Below are 21436 nucleotides of genomic sequence, written 5' to 3' on the forward strand. Positions count from 1 at the left end.
GAGGATCACAAATTCAAGGTCGTCCTTGACTATGTAGTGAGTTTGAGATCTCAAACCAAAATGACCAAATCACCTTTCTCCCGGGGTCTCACACTCAAGGCTGGGTGGGCACTGCAGGGGTCCTCAGGGGCCCCTCCTGTTGACACAACTCAGATCGGTTTCTTTGGAAAATGGGGGCATGATCAGCACACCTGTGTTGTGGCGTCAGCCTGTCTGCCCACTGGAGTTGGGAGCTGGTCCAAATTCTACCATGCCCTGACCGTCTGAGGCTAGGAAGGCATCAACGGTGCCTGTAGCCCCTGCTGTTGGCCAAGGTGTGGCTGGCCCTCAGCATGAAGGTGCCCAGGCCAATACAGCAGTCTGTGTTGAGGAAGTCCAAGGCAGCAGTTGTGGTAATGGCTACTGCCTGTTTCAGGAGCTTCCCTAGCAGCACCGTTCCTTGTCTTGTAGCTCTGGGCCCCTAGTCAGGCACCGGTGCCAGGAGGCCACCAGGCCCAGCACGCAGCTTGCAGTCAGGCACCTGACACAGGTGTGCCATGCCCCTTAGGAGTCCCAGAGCTGCTGACACACAGGACCCTGTGTGCCTCCAAACCTTGTTTGGTGGGTTTTGGTTTTCCAAGACATGTTGGCTCTGTAGCTCAGGCTGGGTATCAGAATTCCCCTGCCTCAGCTGCCTAGTGCTGGGATCACAACCTGCTCAGCTTCAGTCCCAACCAAGCCTCATCCTTTTCAAAAGACACAACAGGTTGGGAATAAAACATTTTTAATTGAGCCCATAGCACCTGCCCCCAAGCAGAGGGCATTCCCAAGTACCCTGGCTTCCACTGCATGGGGACCCCAAAGCATCTTTTCCCCACTGGACCCCCACTCACACCCACCTACTTGGGACTTTATCTCAATAAATATGACCTCAGAACCGAAAGAACCGGAGCTGGGCAGGGAGCCCCACACAGCTCACAAACAGGCTGCAGACCTAGGGCACTTGAAAGAAAGGACAGGGCATGGGGGTGAACCAGAACCCGCCTCAGCTGGGTGAAGCACAGGCCTCAGGTGGACACCATGTCCCCGGCCCTGGCTTCAACCACTGCAGGCCATTCTTTCTAGTCACAGAGCCACAGCTGCCTGTCCAAAACTTCCATCAGCACCCGTAGTTTTGGTCTTGACCGAATTCTGGGCAGGAAAGGGGAAACAGGAACCAGAAGCCTGAGGACAAATGGAGCAAGGCTTTTTGAAGACAACGGAGTCTAAAGCAAGGAAGAGGAATGAGGTCGTGGACTAGGTCACTGTCCAGGGTGCACGCCTTAGGAGCCAGAATCTCTGGCCTGGGTTTGGGCAACCCGGGAATCGCGGGTGGTCTGGCCCAACTCCCTACGGATGTCACCGAGCGCTGATTCCGGGTTCTCCAGCAGCCGCTGGAAGAGGCTGGGTCTGGGGCGGGGCTCACGGCACTGGAAGGTGACAGCCACGCCCGCATCCGCCTTCATCTCCCGGGAGAAGCCGTCGGAGGAGCCGTCGAAACAGCGGCCGATGGCGATCTCCTTGGCCAGTCGTGGGCTCTGGTCAGTGACCGTATAGACGCCATAGTTGTGACCCAGCGCGTCGAGCGGAGCGAGCATAGCGAAGGCCGTGGGGTCGTCGTTGGAAGCAGGTGGTGGATGGCGGGCTAGGTAGTCCTGCAGGAGCGTGTTGACGGCCACGCGGCGGCAGCTGCCCTGCGGGGTCACGGTCACCAGCGTCCTGTCCACCTGGCGCTGGTCAAACAGCATGCCGCCGCACTTGAATTCCACGCAGGCGGCCGAGGCGCCGGGGCGCTCGGGGTGGCGCACGCTGCGGGTGTCACGAAGGCCATAGAGGCGGCCTTGAGTGGCCGCGTGGGTGCCGCCCGCGTTGTGCGAGCGTACCATATACTCCTGCGGGCCCTGCAGCCGCACCTTCAGGAAGCACGCGCGGAACTCCTGCGGGTTGGGCCACCAGGCCAGCAGGTCTCCAGTCCACGAGGCGGGCGCTCCCTCCCGGAACGGTACCACGTCGTACTCGTACTTGTCCGCCTCCACGCGCGAGAATCGGAAGTGGCTGTCGGTGACCGGCGCGTCCTCGCAGTCGCGCAGACGGCGCCATGGATACACGGGCCCACGCGCCTCGGACTCACGGCCCGCGCGTGGCCGCGCAAGATTCACGCGGAAGCCGGTGCGCTTGAGCGCCGGGTCGTCGTGGTCTGTGCGCTGGTAGCCAAGGCGCTCCAGGAAGGGCTGTGCCACACCAACGGTGGCCGCGGTCGCGCGTGGCCGCGACGGAGCGGCCTCCAGTTCCTCGCCGCCCAAAGTCGCTGTCACCAAAGCTGTGTAGGCGTCGGGCCGCTCGGCGTCGCAAAAGGCGGGCACGCACGCGCCGTTGGGCCCGGTGACCACGCTGTCGAAGCGGCCCCACGCGCGCGGGTTGCCCGTGAAGCCGGGCGCGGGCTCCAGGTTGAGCAGCGTCACCACCACGCCCTGCACCTGCTCGGCGGGCGCGAAGCGGTCGGTGCCGTAGGCGCGGACCTTCACGAAGCAGCGGCGCCGCTCGGGCACGTCCAGGTTGAAGAGGCGGCGCTCGCGCACGGTGAGCGCGCCCACGAGGAAGGCGCGCTCCTCCCTGCGCACGCGCGCCGCCGCCTCCTCCCGCCGGAAGCCGCCTCCTCCCTGCTCCGCCCGCTCCTCCTCCCACAGGCCGGTCTCCGGCTCCAGCGACCAGAGTGCCAGCGCCTCCGCGTGGCCGGGCATGCGCACGTGCTCGGCGTCCACGCGCACGGTCGCGCGCGCCGCGTGCAGCTGCTCTGCAGAGCCGGGCGCGCGCAGGTCGACGGCGAACATGCCGTAGGTGCGCAGCGGCGCCAGTTCGCCCGAGCTGTCCAGGAAGCGCAGGTCGCTGGACGCCGCGCGCGCCGACGCCAGGTCACGGGGGTCCACGAAGGTGACACGCGCCTCCACCGGCCCGGCGTAGGTACGGCCGTCGGGGTGGCGGAAGGTACCGGGCGGCAAAACCAGCTCACCTAACGCAGGAGCCGCCGCCTCCTCCGAGCCGCCCAGCGGGATTGCACCGCCGCGCTCTGCGTCCAGCAGCACTGTGGCCGCCTTGCGCAGCGCACGGACTTCGTGGTACACGCCGGCGCCGCGGGGGTCGAAGGGCAGCACGCGAACGCTGTCCACGAACTCGCCACTCGGGTCCACGAAGGTCACCACGAGGCGCTCGGTGGCCGGCGGCACCTCGATGGTGAAGTCGCCCTGGTAGGAGGTGAAGCCGATGGGCGCACGGCCCAGCAGGATGCTGGCGAAGCGCAGGGGCTCCCCCGAATCCGCAGCCACCACGCGGCCCCTCACCAGCCCCCGTCGGGGCAGGCACTTGCGACAGCCACACTCAGCCACCACCTTCACCGGGAGCACGTAGCCGGAGCAGCGGATGTCCCTGCTCTCCAGGCGCAGCACCGAGCAGCAGCGAGCTCCCGCGTCCCCACAGCGAGGGCCGGAGCCCTCGGGGCCCGGGCAGCGTGTGTCCGTGCACAGGCCCACGTCTAGGTATGCGGGGCCGCCGCCCGGCTGGCGGCAGTCGTCGGGAAGCTTGATCAAATGTTCCTGAGGTCGGGGGTCGCAGGCCGGCTGGCCAGGAGCTGGGGAGTCCACACACCCGGGTCAAAGGAGGGTAACTGAGGTGAGGGGGCGTGGGCTGGGCTCGGGTGGGGCGGGACGGGGCTGCTCACCGAGCACTGTGAGCTGGGCGGCGCGGGAGCGCACGGCACCAGCCTCGTTCCAGGCCTTGCAGTGGTAGTCCCCTGCCTGGTCCTCGCGAAGCCCCTGGAGATCCAGGTGCGGCCCAGACCCGTGCTGGCGCCGGTCTAGCAGGGTCCCGTTGTGGAACCTGAAGGAGGCAGTTGAATCACATCGTGGGGATCTTAGGGATGATGGCCCGACCACCTCTGTCACTAGGAGGAGGTTTATGTTTTGTCGACCCTAGGCTGATTTTGAACTGCAGATCCTTAGCCGGGCGGTGGTGGCGCACGCCTTTAATCCCAGCACTCGGGAGGCAGAGGCAGGCGGATCTCTGTGAGTTCGAGACCAGCCTGGTCTACAAGAGCTAGTTTCAGGACAGGCCCCAAAACCACAGAGAAACCCTGTCTCGAAAAACAAAAAAAAAAAAAAAAAAAACAAAACTGCAGATCCTTGAGCCCCTGGTGTGCCCTGCCAGACCTGCTTTGTTTTTTCTTTTTTCTGAGACATGGTGCCACCACTGTGTAGCCCACACTACTTCAAGCTCACAACAGTCCTCCTGCCTCAGCGCCTGGATAAAGTGTTCATCACAAACAACACCTTAGGTTTTTAGAGGTACCACAGGGTTACAAGAACTCCTGCCACCCCAAAGCTCACTAGTTCCCTCAGTTCATGAAGACACTCACCAGGAATATTTCTTAGGCATGGGGGTCCCCGAAGCCTTGCAGCAGAAGATCACGTGCTGACCTGCCTCTCTCACTTGGGACTCGGGGTGCTTTACCAGGTATGGCTTTCCTGAGGGAATAGGAGTTGGCCAAGTTCATGACCCTGCTATGCCCCCAGCGACCCCCTTTTCATCCCGTTCTCTCAGGGACAGCCTGCCTCACCCTGTACTGTCAACAAGTGAGTCACATCTTGGTTTTTTTTCCCTTGGCCTGAAACATCCTCCCCTGTCACCCCTACGTTCTTGGCTGTAAGGACACTCACCTAACTCCTTAAGGACGATGGTGACCACGGCTGAGTTGGAGCTGTTGGCATGGGCCTGGGCTGTACCAACTGAGAAGCCATCCATCTGGGCACTGACATTGACTTGACTGCCAGCACAGACTCCAGGAACCCGGAAGGTTCCATGGGTGTCACTGGTGGCTACAGTGCCAGGTCGGGCTCGAAGGAAGACCCTGGCTCCTGGCAGTGGTCGCCCAGATGGGGTGACCACTGAGCCCAAGAGGGTGTGGTCAGAGCACTCACAGCTGTCAGAGCTACACCCTAGGGGAACACGGGGGTGGGGGGAGGCAGAGAGAACTCTTGGGGAGAGTTTTGCACTCAGTCATTCAACAAACATACCCCCCCATCAAGTCCCCTCAGGCGTCAGTGTGGCTGGATTTGAGTGAGTCTGGAGACAGGAATGAATGGGCACAGCTGGACTAGTTGGAGGAAGCTGGATCCAGAGACGCGGGAAAGAAACTCTGAGGAGGGGACCCAAGAAGTTGATTCACAAAAGGTGGCGAGGAGAACTCGTCCACAGGAACACCTAGGCAGGGCTAGGAGCCAGGGGCTGTCTTGGACAACATCTGTTTCGCTGCTAATGCTGCCACTTCTTTACAAAATGGAAAATTACAGTGGAAACTTGAAGGGAGAGGTGCCGGAGATGGGGTGGGGTCCCCACCCTATGAGGGCTCTGCTGCAGCGGTTACAGACCATGTTTGTGGAATTTCCAGTCCCCTCCTGGCTGGCCCTGGAAGGGCCTGGGCATTGTGTCTGCCAAGGTGTGAGCACTGTGTCTGCGTGGGCGAGCAGGGCAGGCGGAGGCTGAATGCTACATGCGTTCACTCAGAGTATGCAACTGGCTTGCGTTTGCACACAGGGCTACCTTTGTGTGTGCACTAGAGGAAATGGCCCCTCGGGTCTGGCCATGCCTGCCTGGCATCTACCGACCTTTTGCGCAGTCCCTTTCCCTTGCGCCTAGGATTCTATGCCCAGTAAAATAGCATTCGGTTGTGCGCAGTCACGGTCCATCGGGCAAAGGAGGGAAGGGGTTGCCAATATTGGACCCTTCTAGACCCCGACCTAGGTCCCAAGTTCCTCCCTTTACTGGCCTGGCCTCTTCTGGCCCTGCCTCTTCAACTAATCCTGCCCTCTGGGCTCCTCTTTATGCAGGCCCCACCCCTGACCGTCCCTCTTCAGGGCCCGTCCCCTCCTACCTGGACACCTGGACCTCACGCACTTCTGCGCCTCCTGGGGGCTCCCAGGACACTTATCCCCAGAAGAGCTTTGACAGCTGCGGCGGCGCAGGCGACGGCCTGGCCCGCAGCTCTTGGAGCAGAGACCCCACGCGCCCCATGCGCCCCATGCGGCCTCTGCGGAGCAAGGAGGAAGATAAGGAGCTGTCAGCCCCCTACAGAGGGCTCTCTGGACTAAGCGGATCCGGTTCCCTGGCAGACACGCACCCTGACTGCAGAACACACCCCGGCTCCCTGCCGGGTGCACTCCTGGTTAGCCCTGCTGTTCCCCATCAGTCTTGAATATGACGGGGGGGCTCAAGCCATCCCCCAGCACTGAGCTATTCGGGATGGATTGTTGGGGTCCTGGCACGTCGATACTCGCCCCCTCAAACCAATGCCCGCAGGGTGTAGGTGTGTCTCATCGAAGCCACGCCCACACGACCCCACCTCGGTGGAAACGCAGGCCCAGCTCTCACCGGATCTTGCTCCTCAGGGTCACACTTTCATTGTCCCCGCCCGCCCAGGACTACCTTACCCACTGGGCAGCGGAAGCGCACGTGGTAGTTGGAGCAGCGGCGGCCTCGGGGCTGCTCCCAATTGAGACACCAGAAACCGCGTGCCGGGTTGGCGTGCACGCGCTCGCCCATGGATGCCGGTAGCGCCCAGTCTGTGGTGCGCGCCTCCAGCGCCAGCGGCCGCGGGCACACGCGCGCGGGACCGTAGTAGAAGCGGATGGCGGCCAGGCTCTCGAAGTCGCCATCTCCTCCGGGGTGGTCTACGTTGAACCACGACGTCCACTCGCTGGCCTCTGCGGGCATCGCGTGTTGAGCCCGGGTCCCCACCTCCCGTCAGTCCCTCCAGCTTGGGGCCCTGGGGTCAGGGTTTCCAGAAGCTACGATGTCCAAGGACTACTCTCCCCACCCTCCCCCATATCTCCACCATGCCCAGGTCACACAACTCGGTCGCAAGACGACTTACCCTCCCAGTCCTCCAGGGCTGGCGAGGGCTGGCCGGGGTCTGGCGGCCATCCTACAAGATCCCTGGTCGCTGCAGTGCGCTCCTTGGTGGGGTTAGCATCTGTAAGAGTGCAAGGTGGGGGACCGCTGGGACCCCCCCTCTGGTGCAACAGGACCACTGCATTTCACGGGATAGGAAACAGCTCTAGCCCTGGGGTCTGCAGCGCTATGCCTTCGGCTCCTAGTCCCATTACTGGCAGTGGACCCTGAAGCCCTGTCCTTCAGACTCAAGTGTTCATCAAACACAAGTTTAGTCGCGTGCATTCGGCGGTGCCTCTGCCCGCAGACCGCTGCGTTCTCTTCCTAGAAGTTCCTTTTGCTCTACTCTCCCCGTTCTTTCTAGATGGGGTTCAAGGTGTTAACAGAGAAGTCTTTGGCTTCTCTGGCCTCCAACTTCCCAAGATGGATTAGGAGGGGTGACAGGTTCAGGCGAACCCCTTCTTCTTGGAGTCTCAGTCTTCTGAGAAATGGGCCTGTCACCAGCTACGCGTAGGGACAGCTCCGATCCATGGTTAACTCCTGGCCTGGTGCTCTATCCCCAGAGAGGATGGAAAGAAGAGGTCTCTTTCGGTCGCTCTGCTCTCTGTGAAGCTCGTGAGGTGCCCCACCCACCTCCTTTGATGCGCGCACAGTGATCAGCCTCCCGGCCCCAGGGCATCTCACCTCGCGCTCCCACTAGGTGCGCGGCTGCGATGCAGAGACAGAGCAAGGGCAGCGGTGGTGCCATCGCCAGGTCACAGCGGCTCTGCAAAGCGCTCGGATCCGACTGGGGCGGGTCGGGCGCTTGCTAGGGACTGATGGGGGCGGGACGCGGCCGCAAGCCACGCCCCTATAAACCACTCTAGGTTGCCCTTTCTCTAGGCCTCCGGCGGTGCCTCGCCCTCAGACTGCAGCCCACGTTCCTCCTCCGCCTTCTCCAACTAGATCCCGTGTCGCGTGGGAGGCGCCATTTGGTCTTAAACTTGAAACTGCTGGACACTTCGGCGGCTGGAAATTATCTGTCGTGTTTAACTTCGGTCTTAACTCTAGGAGACTCCCGACAGCCGAAGTCCCACCCGAGTCTACCCTCTATTCTAGGAAGCTCCACGGCGCAACCCCTCTCCTCAAACAGCGAGGGAAGTTCCTTCTCCACTCGTCCATCCCCTTGGTCTGGCGCACAAAGGAGGCGGAGGAAGAGATGGTGGAGATGTTTATTGGTACAGGTCACAGCGCGGCCACGCAGTCGGTGCCAGTATATTTTGGCAGGAGCAGGCCAAACTTGCGGCGCACGTCGTCAGGCACGAACCTGCCGACCACAAAGTGGTGGTGCCCGGAGAAGCGACTCGCGCAGCTCTTGGGCGCAGCGAAGGACACTAGCACGTCGGGCTGCACCTCATCCTTTGCGTCGCCGCCAGCCTCGGTGTCCCAACCTGAGGGCGGAAGAGGGGGAGCTGGGAGGACCGAGGCTCCCGGGCAGGGTCTGCCCTGTCTCCCTCCAGGTTCCGTGCCTCAACCTCCGACACGTGGTTAGTGGTCAGACCTGCTGACCGCAGAACCGCTTACTCCCTTTCCACCGTCCCTCTGTCTTCTGATCTGTGCCCCAGCAGACAGAAGCCGCCTTGCTCAGACCAGACCTTCCTCACCCCCGACCAGTTTTCCCACCCTGTACCTGTGACCTGAGACCCTCCCTCAGAACTGTGCCCTTACCTCCCCACTGGGTTTCACGTCTCCCTGGCCCTCTGGCCCATCCCAAACCATCCAGGAGTCTTTGTCAACCCTGTCCGAGGACAAGCACCTCGGACTTCCTTCCTGCCTCAGGCATTAAACCATAATAAATAAGCCACCTGCTCCTCTCTCTAATAAGAGGCTTCCAACTGCAGGGTCCCTCTTTTTTCGGGTCCACCTGCAGCCTATCCCCTCTTCCCAGACTAGCTATGCCTTGGTCTTGATCTGGACTGGTCCTGGGACCCTCAAACTGGGGACACTACCACGCAGCCCCCAAAGAGGACTGAAAGCTGTTTGTCCCTGGCAGGCGTGGCCTCTGAGGACTGAGCTCACATCTGCTCTGCAGCAGGGCCAACGGTGGGTGGTGCCCGTTTAGCTGGGTACCCGGACCAAGAGGACACCGGGTCACTTGGGGCAGCCACTTGTAACTTCCCCATCCTTAGGAAGGGTGTGAAATAGGATGAGGGCAGAAGCGGAAATTGAGGTTGAATGAGGAAAACCAAGGCTGGGGCTGGGGGGGTGTAAAAGGGAGACACTGAGGCTGGAAAAGGTGGATGGAGAAAACAGACTGGGGTGGCATGCCTGAAGGGACGTCCAGGCTCACGAGCGGGATGGAGAGCCGCTTCAGAGTGGCCAGCGCGCGCGCGCAGGGCCCGCCCGCCTCCGCCGGCCTCACTCCGGGGCCTAGCACTGCGTCCACCACTAGCCCGTAGGCGTCATCGATGAGCCGCACCTGGGGGGAGGGGGTGGGCGGTGTGAGGGGCCGGATTGGGGACGGGTCAGGGCGGGGTCAGGGTAGGCTCAGCTGACCTCGGCGGGCAGAAAGGACAGGAAGGGAATGTCCATCTTCTCGCACTGCGTGGTCAGGTCGCAGTGCAGAGCGTCGGCCGAACGCGCCGGGCAGAAGATGCTGGGCTGGTAGTCCTGGGGGAACCCGGGTCTGGTGATGGCGGCAGCAGGAGGGAGACCACCCCAGTTCTTGTCCCCAGCGGAACCCCAACCCAGCTCTGTTCCCCGCCATAGGACCCTGCTACTCACGAACACCCGCAGGTGCCGGGCACACGCTAGCCCCACAGCGCCGTTCTGCTCCGGGCCGCACACGACCAGTACCGTCCTCTGCTTGCGCGACAGCGAAGGCAAAGGGAACGCCTGGGGCGTAGCAGAGGAACAGAGTGGTGGTCTGCATACAGGCCCAGTGTGGTTTGTTTACTCCATGCACTTTGGACACAATCCCTGCTTTCTTGGCGCAGATACCCCCAAGTTACACTGAAAAGTGGGGTTAACCCGGAGGAAGGTCCGCAATCGGACAAACGTGGCGCCTAGACCATCTGTCTGCCCCGCTCCTGCCTTTACTATTTCCTGTTTGCGTTCTATTTCAGAAACTCAGTCTGTCTACATGTTTTGTTGTTGTTGTTGTTGTTATTGTTTGAGAGGTTCTCGCTCGGGCTGGTCTTGGACTTGCAGCAATACTCCTGCCTCAGGAGCTGCTGGACTGGCAGTTGCAAGCCACCACGAGGACAGTCTAGGCTACCGAAGAGGGTCAGTGAGGTGGCTCAGCAGGTAAAGGAGTTTTCTTGAGACCCACATGGTGGAAGAACATTAGTGCCCACAAACTGTCTTCCGTGCTCCACATGCTCACGCTCACACGGGGGAGGGGCAATAAATGTAGTTAAAAAATTTTTTAAGGAAGGACAGGCGAGACACAGGCGGAGAGGGACTTCTGCATTTATAACCTCTATGAATTGCCTGTTCATAGAGGCTTCTAAGGGCAGGCTCAGTGGGCCTCAAAGCCAGCTCCTCTGGCGTCATCCACACTCTCCTGTCATATTGGGGGCACCTGAGTACTGCTTCAGACCTCATTTGACTACCCTGCCCATCCGGACCTGCTTCCTCGTGGGGACATTTAGGGGTGTTCAGATGGTAGGTAAGCTCTTATGGGTTGCACTTCTAGGGGAACCAGGCTTGCAATTCGAGGGCCCAAGCCCCACCCTGTAGGTGCTCCCCCATCTGAGTCTGAGGACCCCACTTCTCCCTTGTCTGGCAGTGAGCCTGAAAACGAAGCCTTGTACTTCAGCTTCCCCACGCAAGCGATGGGTTGAAGTAGCCCCGAGCAAAGGGGGCTAGTACCTTGGCCACAGCCACCGCACTGCCGTGTCCGCATAGTTCCACCAGCTGCTGCCGCCCAAAGCGGTACTCGTCCAGCAGCTCCCGCTCCAGGGCGGCCGCCTCCGAGATGCTGCGGGCAGAGTCGGACAACACGCTCAGAGGCGCAGAAAGGGAACGGAGACTCGAGGATGGCTGCCCAGATCCGGCGGAAGGCTCTGGCCTAGTCCTTACCCACGAGGAGTTTCAGGGGCCATCATTTCTTGCCCTGTTTCCCCATCCCACAAGCTTGGTTTGAAATGGCAGTCGCAGCCTGAGGCATGAGCGCCCCCTGGTGGTAAAAGATGCACATGTGGCTCAGCATGTTTTTTTTAAAACCCCAAAGAAAGCTGAGCAACCCAGAGATCAGGAGAAAAGATTCTGAATACAGACTGATCCCCCCAAGCCACATATCCCAGGGTGTCATCGGACTCTTAATTCTCTTCCCTCACCCACCCCCAAACCTTAAAAAAAAAACTTAAAAAAAAAAACCTTAAAAAATTTGACCGGGAGGTGAGTTGATTCTGATGCAAGGACCGATGAGGAAGTTCTAGGACTCCAGGGGGGGGAAAATGAAAATGGGACCCTCAACTATGAGACCCTTGACGACCCATCTTACAGGACAATAAAATTAACATATCTGAGACTGGTTTTGTAGCCCATGCCTTTAATTCTAGGACCCGGGAGGCAGAGGCTGGCAGATTTGTGTGAGTTTAAGAGCAGCCTTCGCTCCTGGCCAATCAGGGCTATGTAGTGAGACCCTATCAAAGGTGTGTGCCATCAATGATGGACACGAGACCCTATCTTTAAAAAGAAAGAAAAGATTATCTGGACCAACCTGGCTAAGAGCTACCTCTACCTCTAACAAACTGAAGGCAAGAATAGATTACGTAATTCACGAGTCTGTGTTCAAAAGTCATTAGCAATTTAATGTTGCATGTGTAAGGTCCCACATTCTACACCCAGCACTAGGAAAAAAAGAATTTTTAGAAAGCAATGGCAGTGCTAAGCATGTCTGATCATGGGAAGCAGAGCAGAGGCTGGGGGCCAGGTGAGCTGGCAAGAGAGACTGTTCTAGAGAACCAGGGCTGGGGTAGCATAGGGCCCGCTTGGTGCCATTAGTCTTTCCAGCTGTGCCTATTGGCCAGCGGTCACAAACTGTCTTCCCCGCTCCACATGCTCACACTCACACGGGGGAGGGGCAATAAATGTAATTAAAAATTTTTAAAGGAAGGAGAGGCGAGACACAGGTGGAGAGGGGCTTCTGCATTTATAACCTCTATGAATTGCCTGTTCATAGAGGCCCCTAAGGACAGGCTCAGTGGGCCTCAGATGCCAAGAGATGACCACAGGCAGGGCATCCTGGAGGAAGGGAGGAGCTCCAAGGGAGGTAAAAGCAAGAAGTTAGAGCACTGGAACAAGCAGGACAGAGCACTCAGTGCCACACGCCTTTAATCCCAGCATTCAGAGGCAGAGGCAGGCGGATCTCTGAGTTCCAGGACAGCCTGGGCTACAGAGAGAACAACCATCTACCACACCCCCCTGCAAACAAAGCCCTGTGAGGAAGACATAGGAGCACAGGTGCAGGGTAGAAACCCTAGAAAGGCGGGTGTGGCGCCGCAGTTAGATGAAGGGGCCTGGGCTACTTGCCCGGCTTCTGGGACAGCACAATCAGTGTGCACAGACATGGTGGCACCTGGAGGGTAAGGCAGGACCATCACAAGTCCTGAGCCAGCTGGTCTACTTAGTGAAATTCTGTCTCAAAAAACAAGTTTGTGGGACTGAAAGATGGATCACTGTACTGCTCTTGCAGGGACTGAGTTCAGCTCTCAGAACCCACACCAAGCAGTTCACAGCCACCTGCAACTCCAGTGCCAAGGGATCCAATGCCTGTCACCCCCACAGGCACCAACACACACACACACACACACACACACACACACACACACACACACACAAAATCAAGAGATGCCTTAAGTTGGTAAACTGCTTGCCTTGCAAGCATGATGACCTTAGATTAATTCTCAGAACCCATGGGGGAAAAAAACCCAGCTGGGTGCAGTAGGTGTGCCTGTAACCCAAGCACTGGCAAGGTACTGGCCAAGACAGGAGGATGTGTGGAACTCACTCACTGGCCAGCCAGTATGAAATCAGTCAAGTTTAGGTTCAGTGAGAGACTCTGTCTCAAAAAAATCAGGTGGAGAAAAATAAAGGAAGACACCTGATGTAGACCTCTGGTCTCCACTGGCAAGCACACGCATTGCTGTGCAGAGACTTAGCCCCCACCTTTGTCTGACAGCCATGGCTGCCTCTGCAGGGGTGGTGGTGATGGTCTCCTCCGACAGCGGGCAGTCAGGGGAATAACCCGACCAAGGGGCAGCAGCTAACTCTGGAGAACAGAGTGGACAAGAGCTCAAGGGACCAGCAGGGAAGCCCTTCTGCTATTTGGAGACTGTTAGGAGGGAGGTCTCCCCCCACCCCATCAATGCTGCTCCTAAGATAAGGACAGCAAGGCTAGGGTCTCCTTTCAGGCCCAGTGCTGAGGTCTGAAAAGGGAACTGAGTCTGACAACCCTGAATCACTTCTAGAAGGGCACCGGAGGTGCTCTCCCCAACACCCGTACCCATCGCCGTTGCTCACCTTGTGGCCTGCACACACTGTCTCTGTGCCCTGAAATGAACCAGCATCATAATCCATAACCCCCACCCCGAGCTTTCTTGGCTTCCAGTGGCAGCTGATATTCAAAGCCTCTGTGTAACTCCAAGTCCCTCAGGATAATTGCACAAACAGTGAGGGGAACTGAGGGTCGGCTTGCCTGGAATGCGGTTTCCCTGGCAACTCGGCTACTGCTGCACCCGCAAGCTCCCAGCAGACCCTAGGACCCACCCCAGTCATTCCCCTGCCTCTACCCAGGCCTCAGCTCCCTGTCACCTGCTAACCTGAGAAAGCACCTCTCCTCTGGCGCCTCTCCTGGGCCTTTGTCGCTGCAGGCACTGCTGTTCATGGTCACACAGGCAAGCTGGCTCCCCGCTGCCTTTTAAGCAAGCCCCATGGGCGGAGCCCTGTGGCTGAATGCTTGCTTGAGAGGCACTGCGTGCAGCTATTGGCCAAAGCACAGGGATGACTTAACCCTGAGGAGTCCGGGTAGCAGACAGGTGAAGACGCAAGAGAGTCACATGATGGCGTTTACTTGACTATTCTTTATTGTGGGCGTCGGCTCGGACCCTACGTGTACCAGGTGAAGCCGTAGTTGGCGTTGTTCAACTCCTCCTTGGGGCGCAACCCATACAACTCGCTGGGGAGGGGCGGCACCCAGCGCGTGGTGTGGAACATAGACTCACCCACCTGTGGGCAGGGTCAGGGTCAGGATCAGTCCTTATCAGTCCCAGATGGCCACACCATGCCACTCCACCCCACCCTACCCCAACCCGGAGCGTACCTTCCAGTCAGGCACGTCTTTCATGATGATGGCCTCCTCCTCCAGGTTCTCCCGAAGAAGCTGCAGGGTCCTGTGGCCATAAGGCGGGGCTGAAATCAGACGCACCAAGAGCAACCACTCTGTTCCTTCCTTGACCCAGAAGCCCCTCCCAACCTGCCTACCTCCGGTCCATTTCTGCCTGGAAGAGCGGCATGAGAGCAATCCGGGCCTCCAAGTCCTCAATCTGCAGGCGCCTGTAAAACCACCACACCCACTCTGGGTTAAATGGGCTCACTGAGGGAGAGTGGAACATGCAGGAAGCTGGTGGGGACGGGGCCCGGGTGGGGGTGGGGCAAGGCTAGCCACCTAAGTTGGGACAGGAAGACAAGCCTGCAGCTGGCAGACTACAGCAGCCACAAAAGTGTTGGCTTCACACTTTCCTTTCAAATAAACTTTATTTTATCCTAAAAATAGCCCCGTCTGATGATCTGGGTGAAGAGGGGGCACACTCATCACCAGGCTCTGGCCTTACAAACCAATTTCCCTTTGTTCTCAAAATAGCAGGATGCTGGGCCTGCAGGTTTCCCCACAACTATTACCCGGCAGAAAGTCAGGAGCCTCTCAGCTTCAGAGGCTGGGGAAGCAGCCCAGGGATGTGGCCCAGGAAGAGGTCTCTGGCGGGGCTCTGCCCAGCGACACCCCTCATCATTCACGATCCTAGTCTCTCTGGCCTCCAGGGGACCTGCCTCCCATGGCCAGGTTCCTTTTCTGTTGTGCTCTCACTGTGTGGCTCTGGCTGGTCTTTCTCTATGTCCCAAACCCCAGTCATAGCTGGCCTGGTGACCTACTGTTTATGCTAACCTGGTCAGGGAGGGAACAGATGAAGGCTGGTCACCAGCTCTTCACTTTAGGTAAGGCCCCGGACAAGCAGCCAGCCAAGCACCACCACCACCCTCACGGAAGCCCTTGTGGTGAGCAGGGCCCTACCTGCGCTCCCGGTTCCACCTCATTATTCTCCAGTAGCCGAAGAGCAAGGCCCCGATGCCCACCGCGAACATGCTGTAGCCTGCAAGAGAAGGAGGCTTCCTGCTCAGCACGGTCCTTCCAGGACCCCCCAACTCAGCAACACTGGCTCTCTCTGTGAAGTACCTGCTGGTTCTCCCCTCCTCCACAGGTGCCTGTCCTTCCTCAGCCACTTCCCCATGACAGTCTCTAATTCCTGGGCTCTGGGTCAGGGTACTAGGCAGTCCGAGCTGCCACCCTTTCTGGAAGGTACAGGCCACAGGGACACAGGAGAGCCCCAGGGTCTGGAACAGTGTTTCTTAACACATGGGTCACGAGCCCTTCAGAGTTTAAACAACCCTTTCACAGGGGTCACAGATATCCTGCATATCAGATATTTACATTATGCTTCATAACCATAGCAAAATTAGTTATGAAGTAACAATGAAGATAATTTTATAGGCTGGGGTCATGTGAGGAACTATATTTTTTGTTATTTTTGTTTTTTGAGATAGGGTTTCTCTTTGTAGACCAGGCTGGCCTTGAACTCACAGAGATCTGCCTGTTTCTGCCTCCAAATGCTGGGATTAAAGACGTGTGCCACCACCACAGGTGAGGAATTATATTAAAGGGTCATAGCATTAGGAAGGTTGAGAACCACTGATCCAGGTGTAGTGGCGCACACCTTTAATCCCAGCACTCGAGACACAGGCAGACTGATCCCTGTGAGTTTGAGGCCAGCCTGGTCTACAGAGTTCCAAGTCAGCCAGGGCTGTTACACAGAGAAACCCTGTCTTGGGGAAAACATAACAAACGGTAACAAAAACAACAAAATAGAAGCTGCCTTTAAAGGGCTCTGACACCACCAACATAGGCTGGAAGTGTGGGCACCACCGTTTCAGCAGGATAGGTCACCTGCCCTATTCCCAGGGGAGACAGGTGCCACCATAAATAATTACTGAAGATTAGCAGGGGCAGCTCCAATCCTATTGGCAGGACAAGTTCCAGGGATCATCACCAATGACTACAGAGGGCATGGAGAAGGTTGAGACACAGAGGGGTAGAACAGGTTCTGGGGCTGCAGCCTGAACGGACCCTCAGCTAGGTCAGGAGCTAAATATTTCCCACCCACTCAGTTCAGACTAAGACTCCGAGGCCAGGCCCTCCAGCCATGGTCTCTAGGATGGTGGGGTCCCAAGTCCAGAGGTACAAGCTCTCTGTGGAAGCCCTAGGTGTTCAGGACCATCTCTGGCCAGCTGATTGCAGGCACCGTCAGCCCTCACCAAACTGGGGAGGTGTCCACACCAGAGCTGTACCCTCATTTGCAACAGCTAAGAGAAACTCAGGGGCCCCCAAATCTGACCACAGCTTCTCCCTGCAATTTTTCAGAAGAACAAACAGGTCTTTGTGGGGAGCTCTGGGCCTCAAGTGCGGACACCCAAGTGTGGCCCCACTATGTCTAGAGCGAGAGACCAGGGAGGAGGGGCCGCAAGCTCACCCCCAGCCTTTAGCTGCACCTGGCTGGCTACAGTAATCACTGGGGTGGCTACATTTCAGGAGGTGCCATGGGGAGAGGGGAGTAGGTGCAAAACTCACACCCTCCACTTCAGTCCCCCAAGTAGCTGCAGTTGTAGGAGGTGCTGCCACCTTGTGTCATTCATCCTGAATCAGTGAACTTGAGGGCGGTGGCAGTGCTCCCCCAAACAGTGCAGATCCAACACAATGGCTATCAGAACCTCAACCCTTCCCCCTTTGCAGAAACCCACAGTCAGGTCATGAAGTTTATGCAGAAGTGCCCAGGGCATTAATGGCCTGGATTCAAAAGTGACAGCTCCCAACTCAGCAGGCAGCTGTGTGCACACAGACAGGCTGCACAAGGACAGTCACGTTTGCAGCAGGACAGAACCAGACGCCCTGTTCCACAAATAAACCCCCACATTGTATAGCTTTGGACAAACATGTCCCAGTAGTTTAACAGGAGAGAGGAGTCTGCTCAGCACAGGCGCATTGGCCGCACACGGGTGCACAGTGGCCCTGCTCACCTGGGGAGGGAGGCCTGAAGGCAAGAGCTAAAGATGTCCCAGGCTGAACTTCTGGATTTCACCCCTAACAGTATAAATCAGGAATGGTGACACATGCCTGTGACTTCACCACTTAGAAAGTGGAGATAGGGGCTGGAGAGATGCCTCAGAGGTTAAGAGCATTGCCTGCTCTTCCAAAGGTCCTGAGTTCAATTCCCAGCAACCACATGGTGGCTCACAGCCATCTGTAATGGGGTCTGGTGCCCCTCACATATGTGTGGTGCAGGCATACACACAGAATATTGTATACATAATAAATATTAAAAAAAAAAGAAAGTGGAGATAGGAAATCAAGAGTTCAAAGTCATCCTTAGCTACGTAGGGAGTTTGGGGCCAGCTGAAGCTACATGACAACCCATCTCAAAAAAAAAAAAAAAGAAAGAAAAAAAAAAGAAAAAAGGTTAGAAGTGGTGTCAAATGCCTTGAGGCAGGCAGATCTTGATACCTCAACCTTGTTTACATAGAGTTCTAGGCTAGCCAGGCTAACATTATCAGATCCTGAAAAAAAAAAAAAAAAGAAAGAAAAAGAAAAGAGCTGGGCAGTGGCGCACACCTTTAACCTAAACTTGGGAGGCAGAGGAAGGTGGATCTCTAAGGTCGAGGCCAGCCTGGTCTACAGAGTGAGTTCTGGGACAGCCAGGGCTACGCAGAGAAAGAAGAGCTCAAGTGCCTGGTGCTTTCCTACACCACCACACTTGGGAGGAGGGTGAAAGGACCACTGTTTGCGGCTTCCCTCACTACAGCATGGTGCCCCACAGAAACAGTGACTATAGAAATAGCCTCCAGTAGAACACAGCAGGGCTCCTTAAGAGAAACTGTGCTCTAAATGACACTGTTAGCTCAACAGGCCTCAGGGAAGAAAAATATCTGCAGAGTTAATATCTGATAATGACACAGCACAAAAAATACAGAGTCAAGTCACCAATAATAAAAATCACATAAGCTGCCTGGTGCCACACCTGGTGCCCAGCATTCAGGTGGCAGAAGCAGGGGAATCTCTGAGCTCAAGGCCAGCCTGGACTACACCCCGAAGCTGTTTCAAAACCCAAAAATAACAGCAACAATGATTCCAGGGCTGAGCATGGTGTAAGGTGTGCTGGCGATGCCAGGTCCAGCTGAAGAAACCAGCTTGGAAGATGCCAGCTTGAGGTCTGCATACAGAGAGCAGGGGACCGGAAGCAATCTGACATGCGTGTCCCACCAGCTAGTTTAGGACACTGGACGTGCAGATATGAACAAAGACTGGACTGTCACTGCACTGTCCTCGCCCGTCTGCAGCCAGTCGGGGAGCGGGTCTGCACAGAGCAGGGGCAGGGCTTCAGTGTGCCATCCCAGCACTCGGGAGGATGAGACTGAGGTAGGAAAACCAGCCTGGGCTACAAAACAAAAAAAACAAAAACTTGTCATGGCTGGACCCATGACTGGGGCTAACAGTGTTTGTTGCTCTCCAGAGAACCAGAGGTCTTTTTGCAAACCCCACGCTGGGTGCCTAGAACTCCAGCCCCAGGAGATCTGACGCCACCTTCTGGCCTCCACGAGCACCTGCATGCGTGCGCACACATAGTTATGATCTTAGGCATGGTGGCGCACTCCTTCAGTCCCAGCACTTGGGAGACAAGAGTCTGGCGGATTCAGTTTGAAGCCATCCTGATCTACATAGCTTCAGGCCAACCAGGACCTGTCTCTAAATAAATAAGTCTTAGAAACAAACAAACAAACAAATAAATGAGTGTTTCAGAACAACAACGACAGAACAAGAAAGGTACAGGGCAATAAGGCCCAGCACAGCTGTCTCAGGATCTGAAGACGAGGGGAAAGCACATGGTGACTTTAAAGCAAAAGGAAGGGCTGGCAGATGGCGCAGCGGCAGAGTGCTTGCCTCACAGGCACAAACTCTGGGTTCCACAGCCAGCACCACAGAAGCCAGGCTCAGTGACACACACCTGCCACCCCAGCATACAGGAGGTGGGAACAGGACCAGTCCAGCCATCCTAAGCTACAGAGAATTTCAAGGGCTACAATTGCTTTGTCTCTAAACAAATGCAGGAATACATAAAAACTAAAAATAAATAAATGATGTTGACTTGAGGAGTCCAGCAGCTTAGTCTCAGGTGTCCTGTGGGCATATGCTATGTAGGAATATGGTGCAGGTCTGAGAGGGTCATGGGCTTGGGTGAGTTCTACCTTAGAAAGAGATGAAAAAGAGGAGCTGCCAAATGGCTCAGCTGGTAAACATGCCTGCTACAGAAACCTGGTGATCTGAGTTTAATTCCTAGAACCCACATAGAGATAGAAGAAAACTGACTTAACAAAGTCATCCCCAGACCTCCACACTCCCAAACTCCCAATAATAAACACTAGAAAACAGAGCTGGGTGCACACCTTTAATCCCAGCACTCTGGGGAGACAGGGGCAGGCGGATCTGTGAGTTCCAGAGAGCCAAGGCCCACACAGAGAAATCCTCTGGAAAAACAACCACAGAGCACTTGCTGCTCTTCAGTCTGCAGCACTTACCCGGCAGCTCACAACCGTCTGTGACTTCAGTTCCAGGGCATCTGATGCCCTTCTCTGGCTTGTACGGGCACCAGATGTGTATGCTGTCCTGGAACTCACTTTGTAGCCCAGACTGGTGCTGAATTCAGAGACCTGCCTGCCTCTACCTCCCAAGTGATAGAATTAAGGGTGTGTATCACCACACCCCAGCTTGTTTTGGGATTTTTTTTTTGAAATATAGTCCTGACTGGCCTAACTCTCCACATAGCCTAGGCTAGCCTTGAACTTGTCATGATCCCATCTTTGCTTCTCAGTGCTGGGATCACAGGTGAACCAACACATAAGGCCTGAAGGTTTTGCTTTTTAGTTGAGGCATAGTTTGCATAATATGCACAGTAAAAGTCTGCTGAATTAAAATCTAAATCTGTAGAGGGAGGGAGTTACCAAACTCAGTCCTCTGGAAGAGCAGCAAGTGCTCCTAACCACTGAGCCATCTCTCCAGTCCCTAAGTTCATTATTTTCTTTCTTTTAGAGGGAGACGACATCATGTAGCCCAGGTTGGTCTATGTAGCCCAGGATGACCCTAAACTCCCAATCCTTGTGCCTCAGCCTCCTAAGTGCTGGGATGATGGATGTCTACCACTCAGTACTGTTTATGCAGTGCTAGGGGTGGGACCCGGGACTTTGAAACCTAGGCAGGCACTATACCAACTGGACCCCTAACTATTCTATTCTTGTAACTCTGAGCACTGAGGGTGGGGACCTTAATGTTCTCCAGATTCTTTCCCTTTTGAAATCAATTAAAAAATTCTAAATGTTACTTTACACACTTCAAAGTGTTAGGATGCAGCTCAATATGGTGGGCACATGCCTGTCATCCTGGGACTACGGAGCAGAGGTAGACAGACGGGAGTTCCAGACTGGCCTGGGTTCTGCGCTAGGGTATAATCAACACACTTAGAAACTCTTGCACTGGGTGGACCTGCTTGTCATCCCAGAATTCGATTTTGAGGCCAGCTTGGGCTATATAGTAAATCTCTAACTGCAAAAAAGAAAGAAAAAGGAAAAAAGAAGGAAGGAAGGAAAGAAGGAAGGAAGCAAAGAGGTAAAAGAAGACTGCGCATAATGGTGCGCACCTATCAGGCACCCTCGGGAAGTGACGGCAAAGACATCAGAAGTTATAGGCCAACCTAAAACGAAACAAAGTCTCCAAATTTCGAGTTTGAGTTTCTCCGAGGTTTAAAATCCTAAACTGTGGAAGCCGACTGGAAAATTGGGCAAATGAACAGTCTCGTCCCACGGGATGCTGCGATAGAGAACCCAGACCCCAACCGCGCCTCCCTCACTGCGTAAACGGAGGCCTGCGGGCTGCCAGCTTCCGCCCAGCCGCGTGACCGAAGCCCGGCCTCCGACCTCGAACCGGACGACACTAACCCGACAGTCCCCGGCGAGGGAGGTTCCGCTTGTAGTCGACCGGACCGTAGCCCCCTGGTGGGGGCATGTCCTGCTTCACCTTCGACGCCGCCATACTTGCAAGACCTCCAACTTCCGGTTACCAGCGGAAGTGAGGTGACGTGTGGTTGCCATTTTGAGTGTGGCGGAAGTCTGGTCGCCTGGG

At 56.6% G+C, this 21436-nt stretch overlaps 3 protein-coding genes and 1 long non-coding RNA gene across 5 annotated transcripts; 1 reads left to right on the top strand and 3 right to left on the bottom strand.

Annotated features, from left to right (window-relative positions):
* Positions 1 to 763: 763 nt before the first annotated feature.
* On the bottom strand, positions 764 to 7705 carry Cilp2 (cartilage intermediate layer protein 2). The gene is made up of 8 exons (XM_041674794.1): positions 7642 to 7705; positions 6941 to 7039; positions 6498 to 6770; positions 5942 to 6097; positions 4728 to 5006; positions 4427 to 4535; positions 3734 to 3891; positions 764 to 3643 (listed from the first exon to the last, which is right to left on the bottom strand). Exons 1-8 carry the CDS (start codon positions 7703 to 7705, stop codon positions 1302 to 1304), a joined length of 3480 nt encoding a protein of 1159 aa, XP_041530728.1. The 3' UTR covers positions 764 to 1301.
* Positions 3515 to 6643, top strand: LOC121462837. The gene is made up of 3 exons (XR_005976373.1): positions 3515 to 3684; positions 4443 to 4524; positions 5898 to 6643. It is a non-coding gene; the product is annotated as an uncharacterized LOC121462837 (long non-coding RNA).
* Positions 7706 to 8164: 459 nt separating the features above from the next.
* Yjefn3 (YjeF N-terminal domain containing 3) lies at positions 8165 to 13962 on the bottom strand. 2 transcript variants are annotated; one of them, XM_041674790.1, is made up of 6 exons: positions 13764 to 13962; positions 10810 to 10918; positions 9721 to 9831; positions 9493 to 9606; positions 9265 to 9415; positions 8165 to 8387 (listed from the first exon to the last, which is right to left on the bottom strand). In XM_041674790.1, exons 1-6 carry the CDS (start codon positions 13826 to 13828, stop codon positions 8182 to 8184), a joined length of 756 nt encoding a protein of 251 aa, XP_041530724.1. In that variant the 5' UTR covers positions 13829 to 13962; the 3' UTR covers positions 8165 to 8181. The 2 variants fall into 2 exon arrangements, with proteins under 2 accessions (XP_041530724.1, XP_041530725.1); XM_041674791.1 differs by lacking the exon at positions 13764 to 13962 and adding an exon at positions 11020 to 11233.
* A 42-nt stretch (positions 13963 to 14004) lies between these two features.
* On the bottom strand, positions 14005 to 21406 carry Ndufa13 (NADH:ubiquinone oxidoreductase subunit A13). Its single transcript, XM_041674792.1, has 5 exons — positions 21253 to 21406; positions 15230 to 15308; positions 14425 to 14496; positions 14264 to 14333; positions 14005 to 14169 (listed from the first exon to the last, which is right to left on the bottom strand). The coding sequence occupies exons 1-5, from the start codon at positions 21344 to 21346 to the stop codon at positions 14050 to 14052; spliced, it is 435 nt and encodes a 144-aa protein (XP_041530726.1). The 5' UTR covers positions 21347 to 21406; the 3' UTR covers positions 14005 to 14049.
* Between the last annotated feature and the right edge of the window lie 30 nt (positions 21407 to 21436).

Source organism: Microtus oregoni, unplaced genomic scaffold (genome assembly GCF_018167655.1).
Source record: "Microtus oregoni isolate MIOR12 unplaced genomic scaffold, Mior012 000025F_ref0000491, whole genome shotgun sequence".
Classification (NCBI taxonomy): Eukaryota; Metazoa; Chordata; class Mammalia; order Rodentia; family Cricetidae; genus Microtus; species Microtus oregoni.

Excerpts from the sequence above, each read along its gene's own strand:
- Cilp2 (XM_041674794.1), bottom strand. The coding sequence starts at position 7,705 with ATGGCACCACCGCTGCCCTTGCTCTGTCTCTGCATCGCAGCCGCGCAC. Across the intron at positions 3,892-4,426 it reads ATGCCTAAGAAATATTCCTG|GTTCCACAACGGGACCCTGC; the intron begins GTGAGTGTCTTC and ends TGCCTCCTTCAG. Across the intron at positions 3,644-3,733 it reads CGCCCAGCTCACAGTGCTCG|CTCCTGGCCAGCCGGCCTGC; the intron begins GTGAGCAGCCCC and ends TGGACTCCCCAG.
- Yjefn3 (XM_041674790.1), bottom strand. The coding sequence starts at position 13,828 with ATGAACAGCAGTGCCTGCAGCGACAAAGGCCCAGGAGAGGCGCCAGAG. Across the intron at positions 10,919-13,763 it reads GAGGAGAGGTGCTTTCTCAG|CATCTCGGAGGCGGCCGCCC; the intron begins GTTAGCAGGTGA and ends CTCTGCCCGCAG. Across the intron at positions 9,416-9,492 it reads TGTCCTTTCTGCCCGCCGAG|GTGCGGCTCATCGATGACGC; the intron begins GTCAGCTGAGCC and ends CCCTCCCCCCAG.
- Ndufa13 (XM_041674792.1), bottom strand. The coding sequence starts at position 21,346 with ATGGCGGCGTCGAAGGTGAAGCAGGACATGCCCCCACCAGGGGGCTAC. Across the intron at positions 15,309-21,252 it reads CCCTCGCCGGGGACTGTCGG|GCTACAGCATGTTCGCGGTG; the intron begins GTTAGTGTCGTC and ends CTTCTCTTGCAG. Across the intron at positions 14,334-14,424 it reads CAGGCAGAAATGGACCGGAG|GACCCTGCAGCTTCTTCGGG; the intron begins GTAGGCAGGTTG and ends TTATGGCCACAG.